The sequence below is a fragment of the Schistocerca serialis genome, chromosome 10 (assembly GCF_023864345.2).
Source record: "Schistocerca serialis cubense isolate TAMUIC-IGC-003099 chromosome 10, iqSchSeri2.2, whole genome shotgun sequence".
Taxonomy (NCBI): Eukaryota; Metazoa; Arthropoda; class Insecta; order Orthoptera; family Acrididae; genus Schistocerca; species Schistocerca serialis.
Window position 1 is genome coordinate 110237573 of NC_064647.1, and position 16196 is coordinate 110253768.

At 42.7% G+C, this 16196-nt stretch overlaps 1 protein-coding gene across 5 annotated transcripts in view; it reads left to right on the forward strand.

Moving 5' to 3' along the window:
- The window catches only part of LOC126424960 (uncharacterized), a 204702-nt gene that overhangs the window by 135016 nt on the left and 53490 nt on the right, over window positions 1-16196 (forward strand). For all 5 annotated transcript variants that reach the window (XM_050087832.1, XM_050087831.1, XM_050087833.1 and 2 more), the window contains one exon: window positions 13687-13872. In XM_050087832.1, coding sequence (XP_049943789.1) covers window positions 13687-13872 — 186 coding nt within the window. The remainder of the gene's footprint in view (window positions 1-13686; window positions 13873-16196) is intronic.

Consider the following 16196-nt stretch of genomic DNA (forward strand, 5'->3'; position numbering starts at 1 on the left):
GTTCCACGCAAAATTTAATGCAGACGCATTGTTCCTGTAACTCTGTCATCTTGAAATTCACAAACTGCAATGCGGCGTTCTACTTAATACAGCACTGAACAATAACTAACAGACATATGACAATGAAACTTCTGGCAGTTATACATTAAAACCAGGCATGCGCAGGAATGACAACTGCATTTCGCTGCAACACACCGTTGGCACAAAATTAGGAACCTTCTGCAATTTCTTGAACAGACCTCGTATACTGTTTCTAAGCACAAGCACATTGGATGTCTAAAGAACGAATCATTATTGGTACAATTTCTTGTAATAAAGTGATGGGAAATGTCATATTGATGGTTAAAGAATAGTTCATACGTAGTAATTTTCGTGTTATAATGTCTGTGTTACAAAAGTAAACCATTATAAGGAACAGCCCATTGAAGGTCACGAAAACATGTCTTTCTTATTAGGATCTGTTATAATTAAATGTCAGTTAATAACACATCAGTGATCAAATCCTTCAGAAGACTGTAACATAAATACTAGGTTGCTAGAAGCAATGCACCAGTGTAGTGTAGTTCTCTGAGCCGCCACGTTATGGAACTGAGGATGGTTATGTAGAGATTTTTCTTTCTTTCTTGTGTTTTCTGTAACATAATGGGACTTTCCTATGAAATTAATAAAAATAATTACTGTAGCATTTGATGTTAGTGAATATAAGTGTGCCCTCTGTCAGGAGTGAGTTTGTTCGATTTGCTGATCTTCTATATGGTGATGTCCTTGCTGACTGGACATATGTCTTTCATTTACATAATATTACACATTGAAAAATACTGAAATTTTTATTTATGTTTACCACAGACAGAACATGACTAGCCTGTGGTCAGAAAGGAAATGTGTGTTTTATTTGATAACATAGGAATTCTATGCTCTACCATTTTCATGAACAAACCATATGGTTTGCAAGCCAAATAAAACCAACAACTGCTGCTGGAGAAAGCTGAGAGTGCAATGTCATGTTAACCAGCTAGTGCAGTGTGCCAACAACACTATGTTGAGTGACATTGGATATCACGTTGCGTGCACGTCTGTGTCAACTGCCTCGTCCCATGCACTGACGGCTTAACTTGCTACTTACAGGGGTTGTAACAAGGATCCCCACACATTTGAAACTACAGATTCAGTTCACAGAAAGTAGGAGGGTGTTAGGAGAGGTAAGGAAGTCACTTGGGGCCCAGGTGTATAGCGACCAATTAGGTTTTGTACTGGTGTATGCAGATTCACCTCTGTCCCTTTAAATTCTCGGTGCTTGTATTTGCTTCCCTTCACTTGTGCCTGATTGTCTCTTTCACGTTCCCTCAACTCTTGTGCTCTTTCTCCCTCAAAGAAGCGACCTACACTTCCAAACGCTACTAATAATGTTTTGTTTACAATGAATCCTTCACTCTGCAGCCAGGAGTGCACTGTTTTATAACTCCCTAGTAGATTGAAACTGTCTGTCAGTCTGGTACTCAAACCAAAGACTTTTTGTAGTGTTTTTACCAAGTGATCTATCCTGGTGTGGCTGACAGCCTGTGGTTCTGGGCTCAAGACCCTGTCACGTAGAAAGTTTTAATGTGTCAGGAAGTTTCGAAACAGAATGCATTCTGCTGTAAAGTGAAAATATTACGTTGAAAGTGAACTCTATTGTAGACTGTGGCTTAACCACCTCTCAATGGTAGATTTTCTTTCAGGAGGTGGGAGACATCCAGGAGAACTTTTGCAAGGATTGGAAAGTAGGTAATCGGTATGGGCAGAAATGGTTTATTTAATATCACTGAAACACACACTACTAATATTCAACAATAATATTGATTTTATATTTTGTTGTGAACTGGCCTTCTGGTTTCTGACCATCTATCCAATTACATTAGAAAACAATCTGCTCAGTAAATTGTGGCAGGAAAACACACAAATAAAATATATTAAAGTTTGCAAGCTTTCGAAGCCAGTGGCTTCTTCTTCTGGCAGAAGGGTTGAAGCAGAAGGAACAGGGGTGAAAGAAAAAGGCTGGTGAGATATAGGAAAAGGGGTAGAATGTGGATAAGTCACCCAGAACTTCGTGTCACCAGACGGAATGAGAAGGAAAGACTGATTGTTGGGGAATGCATCGGAGAGGATTTGTAAACCTGTTGTTGTTGTTGTTGTGGTCTTCAGTCCTGAGACTGGTTTGATGCAGCTCTCCATGCTACTCTATCCTGTGCAAGCTTTTTCATCTCCCAGTACCTACTGCAACCTACATCCTTCTGAATCTGCTTAGTATATTCATCTCTTGGTCTCCCTCTACGATTTTTACCCTCCACGCTGCCCTCCAATACTAAATTGGTGATCCCTTGATGCCTCAGAACATGTCCTACCAACCGATCCCTTCTTCTGGTCAAGTTGCACCACAAACTTCTCTTCTCCCCAATCCTATTCAATACTTCCTCATTAGTTATGTGATCTACCCATCTAATCTTCAGCATTCTTCTGTAGCACCACATTTCGAAAGCTTCTATTCTCTTCTTGTCCAAACTATTTATCGTCCATGTTTCACTTCCATACATGGCTACACTCCATACAAGTACTTTCAGAAATGACTTCCTGACACGTAAATCAATACTGGATGTTAACAAATTTTTCTTCTTCAGAAACGCTTTCCTTGCCATTGCCAGCCTACATTTTATATCCTCTCTACTTCGACCATCATCAGTTATTTTGCTCCCCAAATAGCAAAACTCCTTTACTACTTTAAGTGCCTCATTTCCTAATCTAATTCCCTCAGCATCACCCAACTTAATTAGACTACATTCCATTATCCTTGTTTTGCTTTTGTTGATGTTCATCTTATATCCTCCTTTCAAGACACTGTCCATTCCATTCAACTGCTCTTCCAAGTCCTTTGCTGTCTCTGACAGAATTACAATGTCATCGGCGAACCTCAAAGTTTTTATTTCTTCTCCATGAATTTTAATACCTACTCCGAATTTTTCTTTTGTTTCCTTTACTGCTTGCTCAATATACAGATTGAACAACATCGGGGAGAGGCTACAACCCTGTCTTACTCCCTTCCCAACCACTGCTTCCCTTTCATGTCCCTCGACTCTTGTAAACCTAGGAGCATAAAAGTTGAAGATAGGATAATATACAAGAAAGAGTGTACTGACAAAACATCACCCACGAGTTAAAAAGAGCAAAACGTTAAGTGTGTTACATGTTATAGAGCTGAGAGGAGGTGATGAAAAATAGATAGGTCAGAAAATGAAAGATGTAGAGAACCAAAAGGGAGTGAAGAAAGGAATAGTTACTGTGAAGAAATGCTGAGACTGAAGAAATTAACATAAATTGAGACCAAGTGTGTGGAGAGAACCGAGGACATGTTGTAGCGCCAGTTCCCACCCACGGAGTTTTGAGAAACTGGTGTCTGGGGGAAGAATCCAGATGCCAGATGTGGTGAAATAGGCACCGAGGTCATGACTGTCATGTTGTAGAGCATTCTGTGCAACAGGATATTGTGTGGTGCCAGTGTACATCCTGTGCCTATGACTATTCATACTAACTGGTAACTTTGTGGTGGCCATGCCAATGTAAAAGGCCAAACAGTGTTTACATAACAGATGATCTGCAACATTTGTTATTCTACAAGTGGCTCTCCCTTTGACAGTGTATGTTTTGCCAGTTACAGGGCTGGTATAGGTGTTGGCAGGAGGGTGCATAGGGCAAGTCTTATAGTGGGGGTGGTGACAGGGGCAGGAGCTGTTGATAGGGAAGTGGATACAGAAGGAGTATACAGTCTGACAAGGATATTGCGGGGATTGGGAGGGTGACGAAAAGCTATTTTAGGTGTGGTGGGCAAAATTTCAGACAGAATGGATCTCATTTCATGACATGCTTTTAGGAAGTCATGGCCTTGTCAAAGCAGCCGATTAATACATTCAGGACCAGGATAATACTGAGTGACAAGTGTTGTTCTCCTAAGTTGTTTTCTGGAGGGATCAACCTTATCAGGGGTAGATGAGATGCCCTGGGAAACCAGCAAAAAGTGATTATTTTTGTTGATTTAAGGTTGTTTTATCTGTGTATGTACATTTGTGTTGTCTATACTGAAAGTTGCATCTTCTGCAGGTTAGTGTTGGTGAATTCATATGTATGCCTGTGTATTTTACATATTTCTGAATGGGATTTTCCATATACAGTGGAACCTTGTATAGCAAGTATAATTCATTCTGGAATCTTACTTTTAGTGCAAAACTCATTAAGCAATACAGTTTATCCCACATAAATAAATGTAAAATACGATAATATGTTCTGTGCATAAAAAGTACCAAAAGTTTTATTGATGCCATTTACTCAAAGAGAATTATACATGCAGTATTATGTACTTTTATTATTCACGATACATAACTAATTCTTTTTTACTACGAAGTTATCTATAGTCACTTGTTCCTGCCATCGCTTTAACACTTGGTGAAAATGCAACTCAGCATTATTGTCAAATAAATTTGTAGCGTGCATAGCGACTGGTTTATTGGGGTTATGATTTTCGATGTACAATGCAACCAGTTCCCATGCTTTCAATATTTCTCTTATTGTGCCAGAAGGTTGCTGCTTTGCTGTTACTGCCTCCTCCTCTTCCTCCTCCTCTGAAGAATTCCTCTTCATAACTACTTGCTGTGAAACACACTGCTACTCCATAAGCTCTTCGGTGGTCATTTCTTGGTTGTGATCTTCCATAAGCTTATTGACATCATTGTTATCCACTTCTAGTCCCTAGCTCTAAGCCAAAGACACCATCTTTATGACGACAGGCTCCACAGGTACTGATTCAAATGCCTCTTGAGTCACATTTGACAAAGCACTGGGCACAGCTTCTTGCATGCAGAAATGAGAGTTCTCTTGGTAACCCCTTCCCATGCCTTTTCGATCATATTGGCGCAGGCAACGATGTTGAAGTGATTTTTCCCAAACTCCCTGAGAGTGAAATGGATGGCTTCAGTCAACTCAAAGCAATGTTTGAAGAGTGCTTTAGTGTTGAGCTTCTTAAAGTTAGAAATAATCTGCTGGTCCATAGGCTGGAGTAATGGAGTGGTGTTGGGAGGCAGAAGTCGGATCTTGATCAATTGATTTGCTTCAAGGAATGGGCAGCAGCATTGTCCATAACAAGCAAGATATGGAGTGGCAGATTCATCTCAAGCAAATATTTTTTCATCAAAGGACCAAACAATTCATTGATCCAATCACAAAAAGGATCACGTGACACCCAAGCCTTGTTGTTTGACTTCCTCATCACATCTAATCTGCTCTTCTGGACTTAACACTTTTTGAATTATTGTGGAGTTTCTGAATGATAAACAAGCAGCAGTTTAATTTTCAAATTGTCACTTGCATTGGCACAGAGTAGTGGTGTGAGGCAGTTTTTCATTGGCTATGACTGTGCTGTGCATTCTTGTCCGCTCTTATAAAGGTACGCTTCAGCATCTTTTTCCAGAATAGACTCATCTCATCACTATTAAAAACCTGTTGTGGCAGATAACCCTTAGAATCTATGAGCACCTTGAAGTTTCTGATGAAGTTTTCTGCTGCCTTTGTGTCAGAGCTGGCTGCTTTGTTGTGCCTCACAATGCTCTTAAAGTTCTTGAACCACCCATGGCTTCCCTTAAACCATTCTTTAGCTGCTGATGATCCTGGTGTCTGCTTAATGAGGTCGGTGAAGATCATTCTCACCTTCTCACAAATGATGTTCTCATTAATAGCACCGCCTGCAGTTGCTTTTCATTTATCATTTTAAGGAGCAACATCGGCTAGAAAACGAAACTGAAGTCAACAATGTTCATGTTTTTCAGTGATTTTATGTTTCACTTCTAAGGTCATTTTCTTTCTCTTATGGTCGTCTTCTTGCAGCTTTATCTTTGGGGACATTTCCATGAAGGTTATTAAAATTTACGCTCAAAAAAACACTATGTGAATACAAGTTTAGAAAAACAAGCTGCACCTAAAATGGTAGCAGAAAGAATGCTAAGCCCAGACTCCAGTACGTACTAGAATTATTGTTCATATGCAGCTGGTGACAATGACAGGTGTTCATATTGTTGAATGTTTCTCCCACCATGCGTGAATGGCTGGTGACACCACACTCAATCATCATTACTCGTCTTGTGGAACATCAGTCGTTAAGTGAACCTTATTCATTTTGCTCATTATGTGAATTGCACGTTATGAGAGGTGCTCATTAAGTGAGGTTCCACTGTATTCATCTTTTGGATTTGCAGCTCTTGTATCTCCATATCACACAGTTAACTTTAAAATTAAATTTAACATACTAGTAAGTTAATTACGTGCTTAGTACATCATGTTCAGTCTAAGCGTTATGATGTGAAACATATCATCTGAGAAAACATACAATGTGTCCAGGAGGACTTGTCTACTCAATATTTCATATATAATAAGCCCAGTCTTCTCTAAAAGATGTAATGCAACACTAACTCAAGGTATCTGTTGAGAGACTGGGACATGCCATTATTAAACCTATCTTTAAGAGATGTCAATAACTACCAACCTGTTTCAGTACTGATATCATTTTGCATAATTTTATAGAATAGTATCTCACATTAGCAGCAACAATATCATCAGCAAATCACAGTTTGTGTTTCAGAATGGTTGCTCTTCTAAGAATGCCATTTGCATGTTCACATGCCAGATTTTACAAGCATTAAATAATAAAATAGTGCCGGTTCGCATTTTCTGAAACCTATCTATGGCATTTGACTGTATGAATTTTAGTATTTTCCTAGACAAATCGACATTTTATTGGATTGATTGTATAGTTAACCAACAGATAACTTCATACCTAACCAAAAGAGTACAGGAAGTTGTTCATAGTAATTCAACCAATATAGTATGAGGACATCATTCTGATTTGGCAGAAATTATGTATGGGGTTCCCCAAGGCTCAGTTTAGGTCTACTGTTCTTCCTCATGCATGTAAATGATCTTCTATGTAATATACAACAAGCAGAATTACTTCTGTTTGCACATGACACTAGTATTGTTATCTATCCAACCATATATACAGAAACAGAAGAAATGGTAAACAATGTTCTTAAAAGTATCATTGGTTTTCTGCGAATGGTCTCACTCATATATATATAAAAACAAAGATGATGTGACTTACCATACGAAAGAGCTGGCAGGTCGATAGAAACACAAACAAACACATACATACACACAAAATTCAAGCTTTCGCAACAAACTGTTGCCTCATCAGGAAAGAGGGAAGGAGAGGGAAAGACGAAAGGAAGTGGGTTTTAAGGGAGAGGGTAAGGAGTCATTCCAATCCCGGGAGCGGAAAGACTTACCTTAGGGGGAGAAAAGGACGGGTATACACTCGCACACACACACATATCCATCCACACATATACAGACACCAGCAGACATATTTAAAGACAAAGAGTTTGGGCAGAGATGTCAGTCGAGGCGGAAGTGCAGAGGAAAAGATGATGTTGAATGACAGGTGAGGTGTGAGTGGCGGCAACTTGAAATTAGCGGAGATTGAGGCCTGGTGGGTAATGGGAAGAGAGGATATATTGAGGAGCAAGTTCCCATCTCCGGAGTTCGGATAGGTTGGTGTTGGTGGGAAGTATCCAGATAACCCGGACGGTGTAACACTGTGCCAAGATGTGCTGGCCGTGCGCCAAGGCATGTTTAGCCACAGGGTGATCCTCATTACCAACAAACACTTTGTTGCTGGTCATTCCCACATAGAATGCATCCAGTGTAGGCAGGTCAGTTGGTAATCCATGTGGGTGCTTTCACATGTGGCTCTGCCTTTGATCGTGTACACCTTCTGTGTTACAGGACTGGAGTAGGTGGTGGTAGGAGGGTGCATGGGACAGGTTTTTCACCGGGGGCGGTTACAAGGATAGGAGCCAGAGGGTAGGGAAGGTGGTTTGGGGATTTCATAGGGATGAACTAACAGGTTACGAAGGTTAGGTGGACGACGGAAAGACACTCTTGGTGGAGTGGGGAGGATTTCATGAAGGATGGATCTCATTTCAGGGCAAGATTTGAGAAAGTCGTATCCCTGCTGGAGAGCCACATTCAGAGTCTGGTCCAGTCCTGGAAAGTATCCTGTCACAAGTGGGGCACTATTGTGGTTCTTCTGTGGGGGATTCTGGGTTTGAGGGGATGAGGAAGTGGTTCTGGTTATTTGCTTCTGTACCAGGTCGGAAGGGTAGTTGCGGGATGCGCAAGCTGCTGTCATGTTGTTGGTGTAATGGTTCAGGGATTCTGGACTGGAGCAGATTCGTTTGCCACGAAGACCTAGGCTGTAGGGAAGGGACAAATCGACATTTTATTGGATTGATTGTATAGTTAACCAACAGATAACTTCATACCTAACCAAAAGAGTACAGGAAGTTGTTCATAGTAATTCAACCAATATAGTATGAGGACATCATTCTGATTTGGCAGAAATCATGTAGGTTGTTCCCCAAGGCTCAATTTAGGTCTACTGTTCTTCCTCATGCGTGTAAATGATCTTCTATGTAATATACAACAAGCAGAATTACTTCTGTTTGCACATGACACTAGTATTGTTATCTATCCAAGCATATATACAGAAACAGAAGAAATGGTACACAATGTTCTTCAAAGTATCATTGGTTTTCTGCGAATGGTCTCACTCATATATATATAAAAACAAAGATGATGTGACTTACCATACGAAAGAGCTGGCAGGTCGATAGAAACACAAACAAACACATACATACACACAAAATTCAAGCTTTCGCAACAAACTGTTGCCTCATCAGGAAAGAGGGAAGGAGAGGGAAAGACGAAAGGAAGTGGGTTTTAAGGGAGAGGGTAAGGAGTCATTCCAATCCCGGGAGCGGAAAGACTTACCTTAGGGGGAAAAAAGGATGGGTATACACTCGCACACACACACACATATCCATCCACACATATACAGACACAAGCAGACATATTTAAAGACAAAGAGTTTGGACAGAGATGTCAGTCGAGGCAGAAGTGCAGAGGCAAAGATGATGTTGAATGACATGTGAGGTGTGAGTGGCGGCAACTTGAAATTAGCGGAGATTGAGGCCTGGTGGGTAATGGGAAGAGAGGATATATTGAAGAGCAAGTTCCCATCTCCGGAGTTCGGATAGGTTGGTGTTGGTGGGAAGTATCCAGATAACCCGGACGGTGTAACACTGTGCCAAGATGTGTTGGCCGTGCGCCAAGGCATGTTTAGCCACAGGGTGATCCTCATTACCAACAAACACTTTGTTGCTGGTCATTCCCACATAGAATGCATCACAGTGTAGGGAGGTCAGTTGGTAAATCATGTGGGTGCTTTCACATGTGGCTCTGCCTTTGATCGTGTACACCTTCCGTGTTACAGGACTGGAGTAGGTGGTGGTAGGAGGGTGCATGGGACAGGTTTTACACTGGGGGCGGTTACAAGGATAGGAGCCAGAGGGTAGGGAAGGTGGTTTGGGGATTTCATAGGGATGAACTAATAGGTTACGAAGGTTAGGTGGACGGCGGAAAGACACTCTTGGTGGAGTGGGGAGGATTTCATGAAGGATGGATCTCATTTCAGGGCAAGATTTGAGGAAGTCGTATCCCTGCTGGAGAGCCACATTCAGAGTCTGGTCCAGTCCCAGAAAGTATCCTGTCACAAGTGGGGCACTATTGTGGTTCTTCTGTGGGAGATTCTGGGTTTGAGGGGATGAGGAAGTGGCTCTGGTTATTTGCTTCTGTACCAGGTCGGAAGGGTAGTTGCGGGATGCGCAAGCTGTTGTCAGGTTGTTGGTGTAATGGTTCAGGGATTCTGGACTGGAGCAGATTTGTTTGCCACGAAGACCTAGGCTGTAGGGAAGGGACCGTTTGATGTGGAATGGGTGGCAGCTGTCATAATGGAGGTACTGTTGCTTGTTGGTGGGTTTGATGTGGACGGACGTGTGAAGCTGGCCATTGGACAGGTGGAGGTCAACGTCAAGGAAGGTGGCATGGGATTTGGAGTAGGACCAGGTGAATCTGATGGAACCAAAGGAGTTGAGGTTGGAGAGGAAATTCTGGAGTTCTTCTTCACTGTGAGTCCAGATCATGAAGATGTCATCAATAAATCTGTACCAAACTTTGGGTTGGCAGGCCTGGGTAACCAAGAAGGCTTCCTCTAAGCGACCCATGAATAGGTTGGCGTATGAGGGGGCCATCCTGGTACCCATGGCTGTTCCCTTTAATTGTTGGTATGTCTGGCCTTCAAAAGTGAAGAAGTTGTGGGTCAGGATGAAGCTGGCTAAGGTGATGAGGAAAGAGGTTTTAGGTAGGGTGGCAGGTGATCGGCGTGAAAGGAAATGCTCCATCGCAGCGACGCCCTGGATGTGCGGAATATTTGTGTATAAGGAAGTGGCATCAATGGTTACAAGGATGGTTTCCGGGGGTAACACATTGGGTAAGGATTCCAGGTGTTCGAGAAAGTGGTTGGTGTCTTTGATGAAGGATGGGAGACTGCATGTAATGGGTTGAAGGTGTTGATCTACGTAGGCAGAGATACGTTCTGTGGGGGCTTGGTAACCAGCTACAATGGGGCGGCCGGGATGATTGGGTTTGTGGATTTTAGGAAGAAGGTAGAAGGTAGGGGTGCGGGGTGTCGGTGGGGTCAGGAGGTTGATGGAGTCAGGTGAAAGGTTTTGCAGGGGGCCTAAGGTTCTGAGGATTCCTTGAAGCTCCGCCTGGACATCGGGAATGGGGTTACCTTGGCAAACTTTGTATGTGGTGTTGTCTGAAAGCTGACGCAGTCCCTCAGCCACATACTCCTGACGATCAAGTACCACGGTCGTGGAACCCTTGTCCGTCGGAAGAATGACGATGGATCGGTCAGCCTTCAGATCACGGATAGCCTGTGCCTCAGCAGTTGTGATGTTGGGAGTAGGATTAAGGTTTTTTAAGAAGGATTGAGATGCAAGGCTGGAAGTCAGAAATTCCTGGAAGGTTTGGAGAGGGTGATTTTGAGGAAGAGGAGGTGGGTCCCGATGCGACGGAGGACGGAACTGTTCCAGGCAGGGTTCAATTTGGATGGTGTCTTGGGGAGTTGGATCATTAGGAGTAGGATTAGGATCATTTTTCTTCGTGGCAAAGTGATATTTCCAGCAGAGAGTACGAGTGTAGGACAGTAAATCTTTGACGAGGGCTGTTTGGTTGAATCTGGGAATGGGGCTGAAGGTGAGGCCTTTGGATAGGACAGAGGTTTCGTATTGGGAGAGAGGTTTGGAGGAAAGGTTAACTACTGAATTAGGGTGTTGTGATTCCAGATTGTGTTGATTGGAATTTTGAGGTTTTGGAGGGAGTGGAGCTGGAAGTGGGAGATTGAGTAGATGGGAGAGACTGGGTTTGTGTGCAATGAGAGGAGGTTGAGGTTTGCTGGAAAGGTTGTGAAGGGTGAGTGAGTTGCCTTTCCGGAGGTGGGAAACCAGGAGATTGGATAGTTTTTTGAGGTGGAGAGTGGCATGCTGTTCTAATTTACGGTTGGCCTGTAGGAGGATGCTGTGAACAGCCAGCGTGGATGTGGTAGAGGAAAGATTAAGGACTTTTATTAAGGATAGGAGTTGACGGGTGTGTTCATTGGCTGAGTTGATGTGTAGGTGAAGGATTAGGTGGGTGAGGGCAATGGATTGTTCAGTTTGGAACTGGTATAGGGACTGATGGAAAGAAGGGTTGCAGCCAGAGATGGGAACTTTAAGTGTGAGGCCTTTGGGGGTAATGCCAAATGTCAGACAAGCCTGAGAAAATAGCATATGGGAGCGTACTCTGGCTAGGGCGAAGGCATGTATGCGGAGGGAATGTAAATAAAACTTAATGGGGTCGTTGTGGGGGTGTTGTGAGGGTGACATGGTATTGGAAGGTGGAAAGTGTAACATGAGGCTGAAATGAAAATGAAAATAAAAATATATGGGGAGGGATAAAGGTGGACTGGAAAGTAACTGGAGATCTGGTGTGAAAAAAGGTGAAAAGGTGTTGGTTACAGCTGGGCTATGTTGGACTTGGTTTGGTAGACAACGATGTGCACAAAGGTTAGGTGGTTGTGTTGCCGCCAAAACACGTTAGAGGACGGAGAAATTCGGGAAAATTTCGAAAAAAATGCGTGTAATATATCAAAAGGAGTGGTTTTGTGGTGGCAGATTATGAAAATGAGGCTAACAATTGTCTGACGAAGAAATAATGATGTTAAAACCTGTGGGAAGCGGCTAAAAATTATCGGTGATAATATATATACATATATATAAGTTAATAGAGCGAAACATTCCACAAGGGAAATATATATAATAGACGGAAACATTCCACGCGGGAAAAATATATTTAAAAACAAAGATGATGTAACTTACCATACGAAAGCGCTGGCAGGTCGATAGAAACACAAACAGACACATACATACACACAAAATTCAAGCTTTCGCAACAAACTGTTGCCTCATCAGGAAAGAGGGAAGGAGAGAGAAAGACGAAAGGAAGTGAGTTTTAAGGGAGAGGGTAAGGAGTCATTCCAATCCCGGGAGCGGAAAGACGTACCTTAGGGGGAAAAAAGGACGGGTGTACACTCGCACACACCACCACCTACTCCAGTCCTGTAACCCGGAAGGTGTACACGATCAAAGGCAGAGCCACATGTGAAGGCACCCACGTGATTTACCAACTGACCTGCCTACACTGTGATGCTTTCTATGTGGGAATGACCAGGAACAAACTGTCCATTCGCATGAATGGACACAGGCAGACAGTGTTTGTTGATAATGAGGATCACCTTGTGGCTAAACATGCCTTGGTGCACGGCCAGCACATCTTGGCACAGTGTTACACCGTCCAGGTTATCTGGATACTTCCCACCAACACCAACCTATCCGATCTCCGGAGATGGGAACTTGCTCTTCAATATATCCTCTCTTCCCATTACCCAACAGGCCTCAATCTCCGCTAATTTCAAGTTGCCGCCACTCACACCTCACATGTCATTCAACATCATCTTTGCCTCTGCACTTCCGCCTCGACTGACATCTCTGCCCAAACTCTTTGTCTTTAAATATGTCTGCTGGTGTCTGTATATGTGTGGATGGATATGTGTGTGTGTGCGAGTGTATACCCGTCCTTTTTTCCCCCTAAGGTAAGTCTTTCCGCTCCCGGGATTGGAATGACTCCTTACCCTCTCCCTTAAAACCCACTTCCTTTCGTCTTTCCCTCTCCTTCCCTCTTTCCTGATGAGGCAACAGTTTGTTGCAAAAGCTTGAATTTTGTGTGTATGTATGTGTCTGTTTGTGTTTCTATCGACCTGCCAGTGCTTTCGTATGGTAAGTCACATCATCTTAAAAAATATTCAGTTCTGTACATGTAGGGGTACAACTCAGTGATAAGTGTAACACGTGGTGAGGAAATAACAAATAGGATCGAAAATTCAAAATTTTTTGGTGCCCATATTGATGAGAATTTAAATAGGAAAAAGCACATCTTGGAACTCCTAAAACAACTTAGCTCAGCCATATTTGCACCTACAATCACAGAAAATCTTGGGGGCAGTTATTAATTTGTGATGTGAATGTAAAACGACTCATTATTTCACATGATTAGAATCTGCTATGTAAAATGATCTATGGGACACGTAACTAACTAACTAACTCTGCTTTGCAGCTATCACTACCCTTCAAGCATTCCACCGAAGACGACTTGGGGCTGTGACTGCTATGTCCAGCACGCAACAGCAGTGTGCATGTACGGGCTGAAGGATGACTTAATACCGCCTTGTGTGGGTTTGTCAGTCACTGCAGTGTTCATCCAGTCAGAGGAAGTTGACTGGCTGTCTGTTGATGCATTCAGGTTAGTGCCTATTTTGTAATATGCTCCTACTTATTTTCAAATGACGTGCTGTAGGTGAAACTACATAGTTTTGACCTGGAATGGGTGCTTCTTTTCATTCAAGAAATGTTCAAAACAAACCAAGCAGGAACACCAAATGAAAAATGTTGCACCAGAATGGTCACAAAGGTTCTCACTACTAAGATCAAAGGCAAAGACCTTTGGGAGCGACGAACCGTGCAGGATGTTCAGCTAGCCATCCACTCTTAAAGAATGCATATAGAATCATACTGGTGTAACGGGGTGATGACGACTGAAGGAACGTGATGGCATGCAACCTTATACAAAACAGTCTGTCATGGAGCTTATTGTGGACCTGGGTATCCTTTAAGGCATAGAGCATGTAGTGTGATTATATGCTCTGTAGGCATGGAAAAAACAGTGGTTCCATGTGGTGTGAATTGCAATGTTGCAAACATTTCAGGAGGAATAGTTTGCTCTAAAGGAGTATGATTTTTATATGTAGACCAGGAATCAAGCAAAAGCAAATTATTTGGACCAGCTATTGGTCAAAAGCAGTGTTAATACCATATTTATAGCTCTCTTATGCCCATGTTCCCACTCTTAGTTGCTGTGATGTAAATATTCCCTACTGCCTTTGCAAGATTGTGTACACAAGAAAGAATTGTAGGGGGCAGAGCACCTCCAACTTATTGCAGAACAATAAATACTTTCTAGCCAATTTACCATTCAGATTAACAGTTGACATAATTGTATATGAATGCGTTAAAGCATTGATTTTAGTTGGTCTTAAATACATATACAGGGTGTTACAAAAAGGTGCAGCCAAACTTTCAGGAAAAATTACACACAAAGAAAGAAAATACGTTATGTGGACATGTATCCAGAAACGCTTACTTTCCATGTTAGAGCTCATTTTATTACTTCTCTTCAAATCACATTAATCATGGAATGGAAACACACAGCAACAGAACTTACCAGCGTGACTTCAAGTACTTTGTTACAGGAAATGTTCAAAATGTCCTCCGTTAGCGAGAATACATGCATCCACCCTCCGTCGCATGGAATCCCTGATGCGCTGATGCAGCCCTGGAGAATGGCGTATTGTATCACAGCCGTCCACAATACGAGCATGAAGAGTCTCTACATTTGGTACCGGAGTAGCATAGACAATAGCTTTCAAATGCCCCCATAAATGAGAGTCAAGAGGGTTGAGGTCAGGAGAGTGAGGCCACGGAATTTGTCCACCTCTACCAATCCATCGGTCACCGAATCTGTTGTTGAGAAGCGTACTAACACTTTGACTGAAATGTGCAGGAGCTCCATTGCGCATGAACCACATGTTGTGTCGTACTTGTAAAGGCACATGTTCTAGCAGCACAGGTAGAGTATCCCATATGAAATCATGATAACGTGCTCCATTGAGCGTAGGTGGAAGAACATGGGGCCCAATCAAGACATCACCAACAATGCCTGCCCAAACATTCACAGAAAATCTGTGTTGATGACATAATTGCACAATTGCGTGTGGATTCTCGTCAGCCCACACTTGTTAATTGTGAAAATTTACAATTTGATCACGTTGGAATGAAGCCTCATCCGTAAAGAGAACATTTGCACTGAAATGAGGATTGACACAGTGTTGGATGAACCATTCGCAGAAGTGTACCCGTGGAGGCCAATCAGCTGCTGATAGTGCCTGCACACGCTGTACATGGTACGGAAACAACTGGTTCTCCCGTAGCACTCTCCATACATTGACGTGGTCATCGTTACCTTGTACAGGAGCAACTTGTCTGACGCTGACATTAGGGTTATCGTCAACTGCACGAAGAATTGCCTCGTCCATTGCAGGTGTCCTCGTCGTTCTAGGTCTTCCCCAGTCGTGAGTCATAGGCTGGAATGTTCCGTGCTCCCTAAGACGCCGATCAATTGCTTCGAACGTCTTCCTGTCGGGACACCTTCGTTCTGGAAATTTGTCTCGATACAAACGTACCGCGCCACGGCTATTCCCCCTTGCTAATTCACACATCAAATGGGCATCTACCAACTCTGCATTTGTAAACATTGCGCTGACTGCAAAACCACGTTCATGATGAAACTAACCTGTTGATGCTACGTACTGATGTGCTTGACGCTAGTACTGTAGAGCAATGAGTCGCATGTCAACACAAGTACCAAAGTCAACATTTCCTTCCTTCAATTGAGCCAACTGGTGGTGAATCGAGGAAGTACAGTACATACTGACAAAACTAAAATGAGCTCTAACATGGAAATTAAGCATTTCCGGACACATGTCCACATAACATCTTTTCTTTATTTGT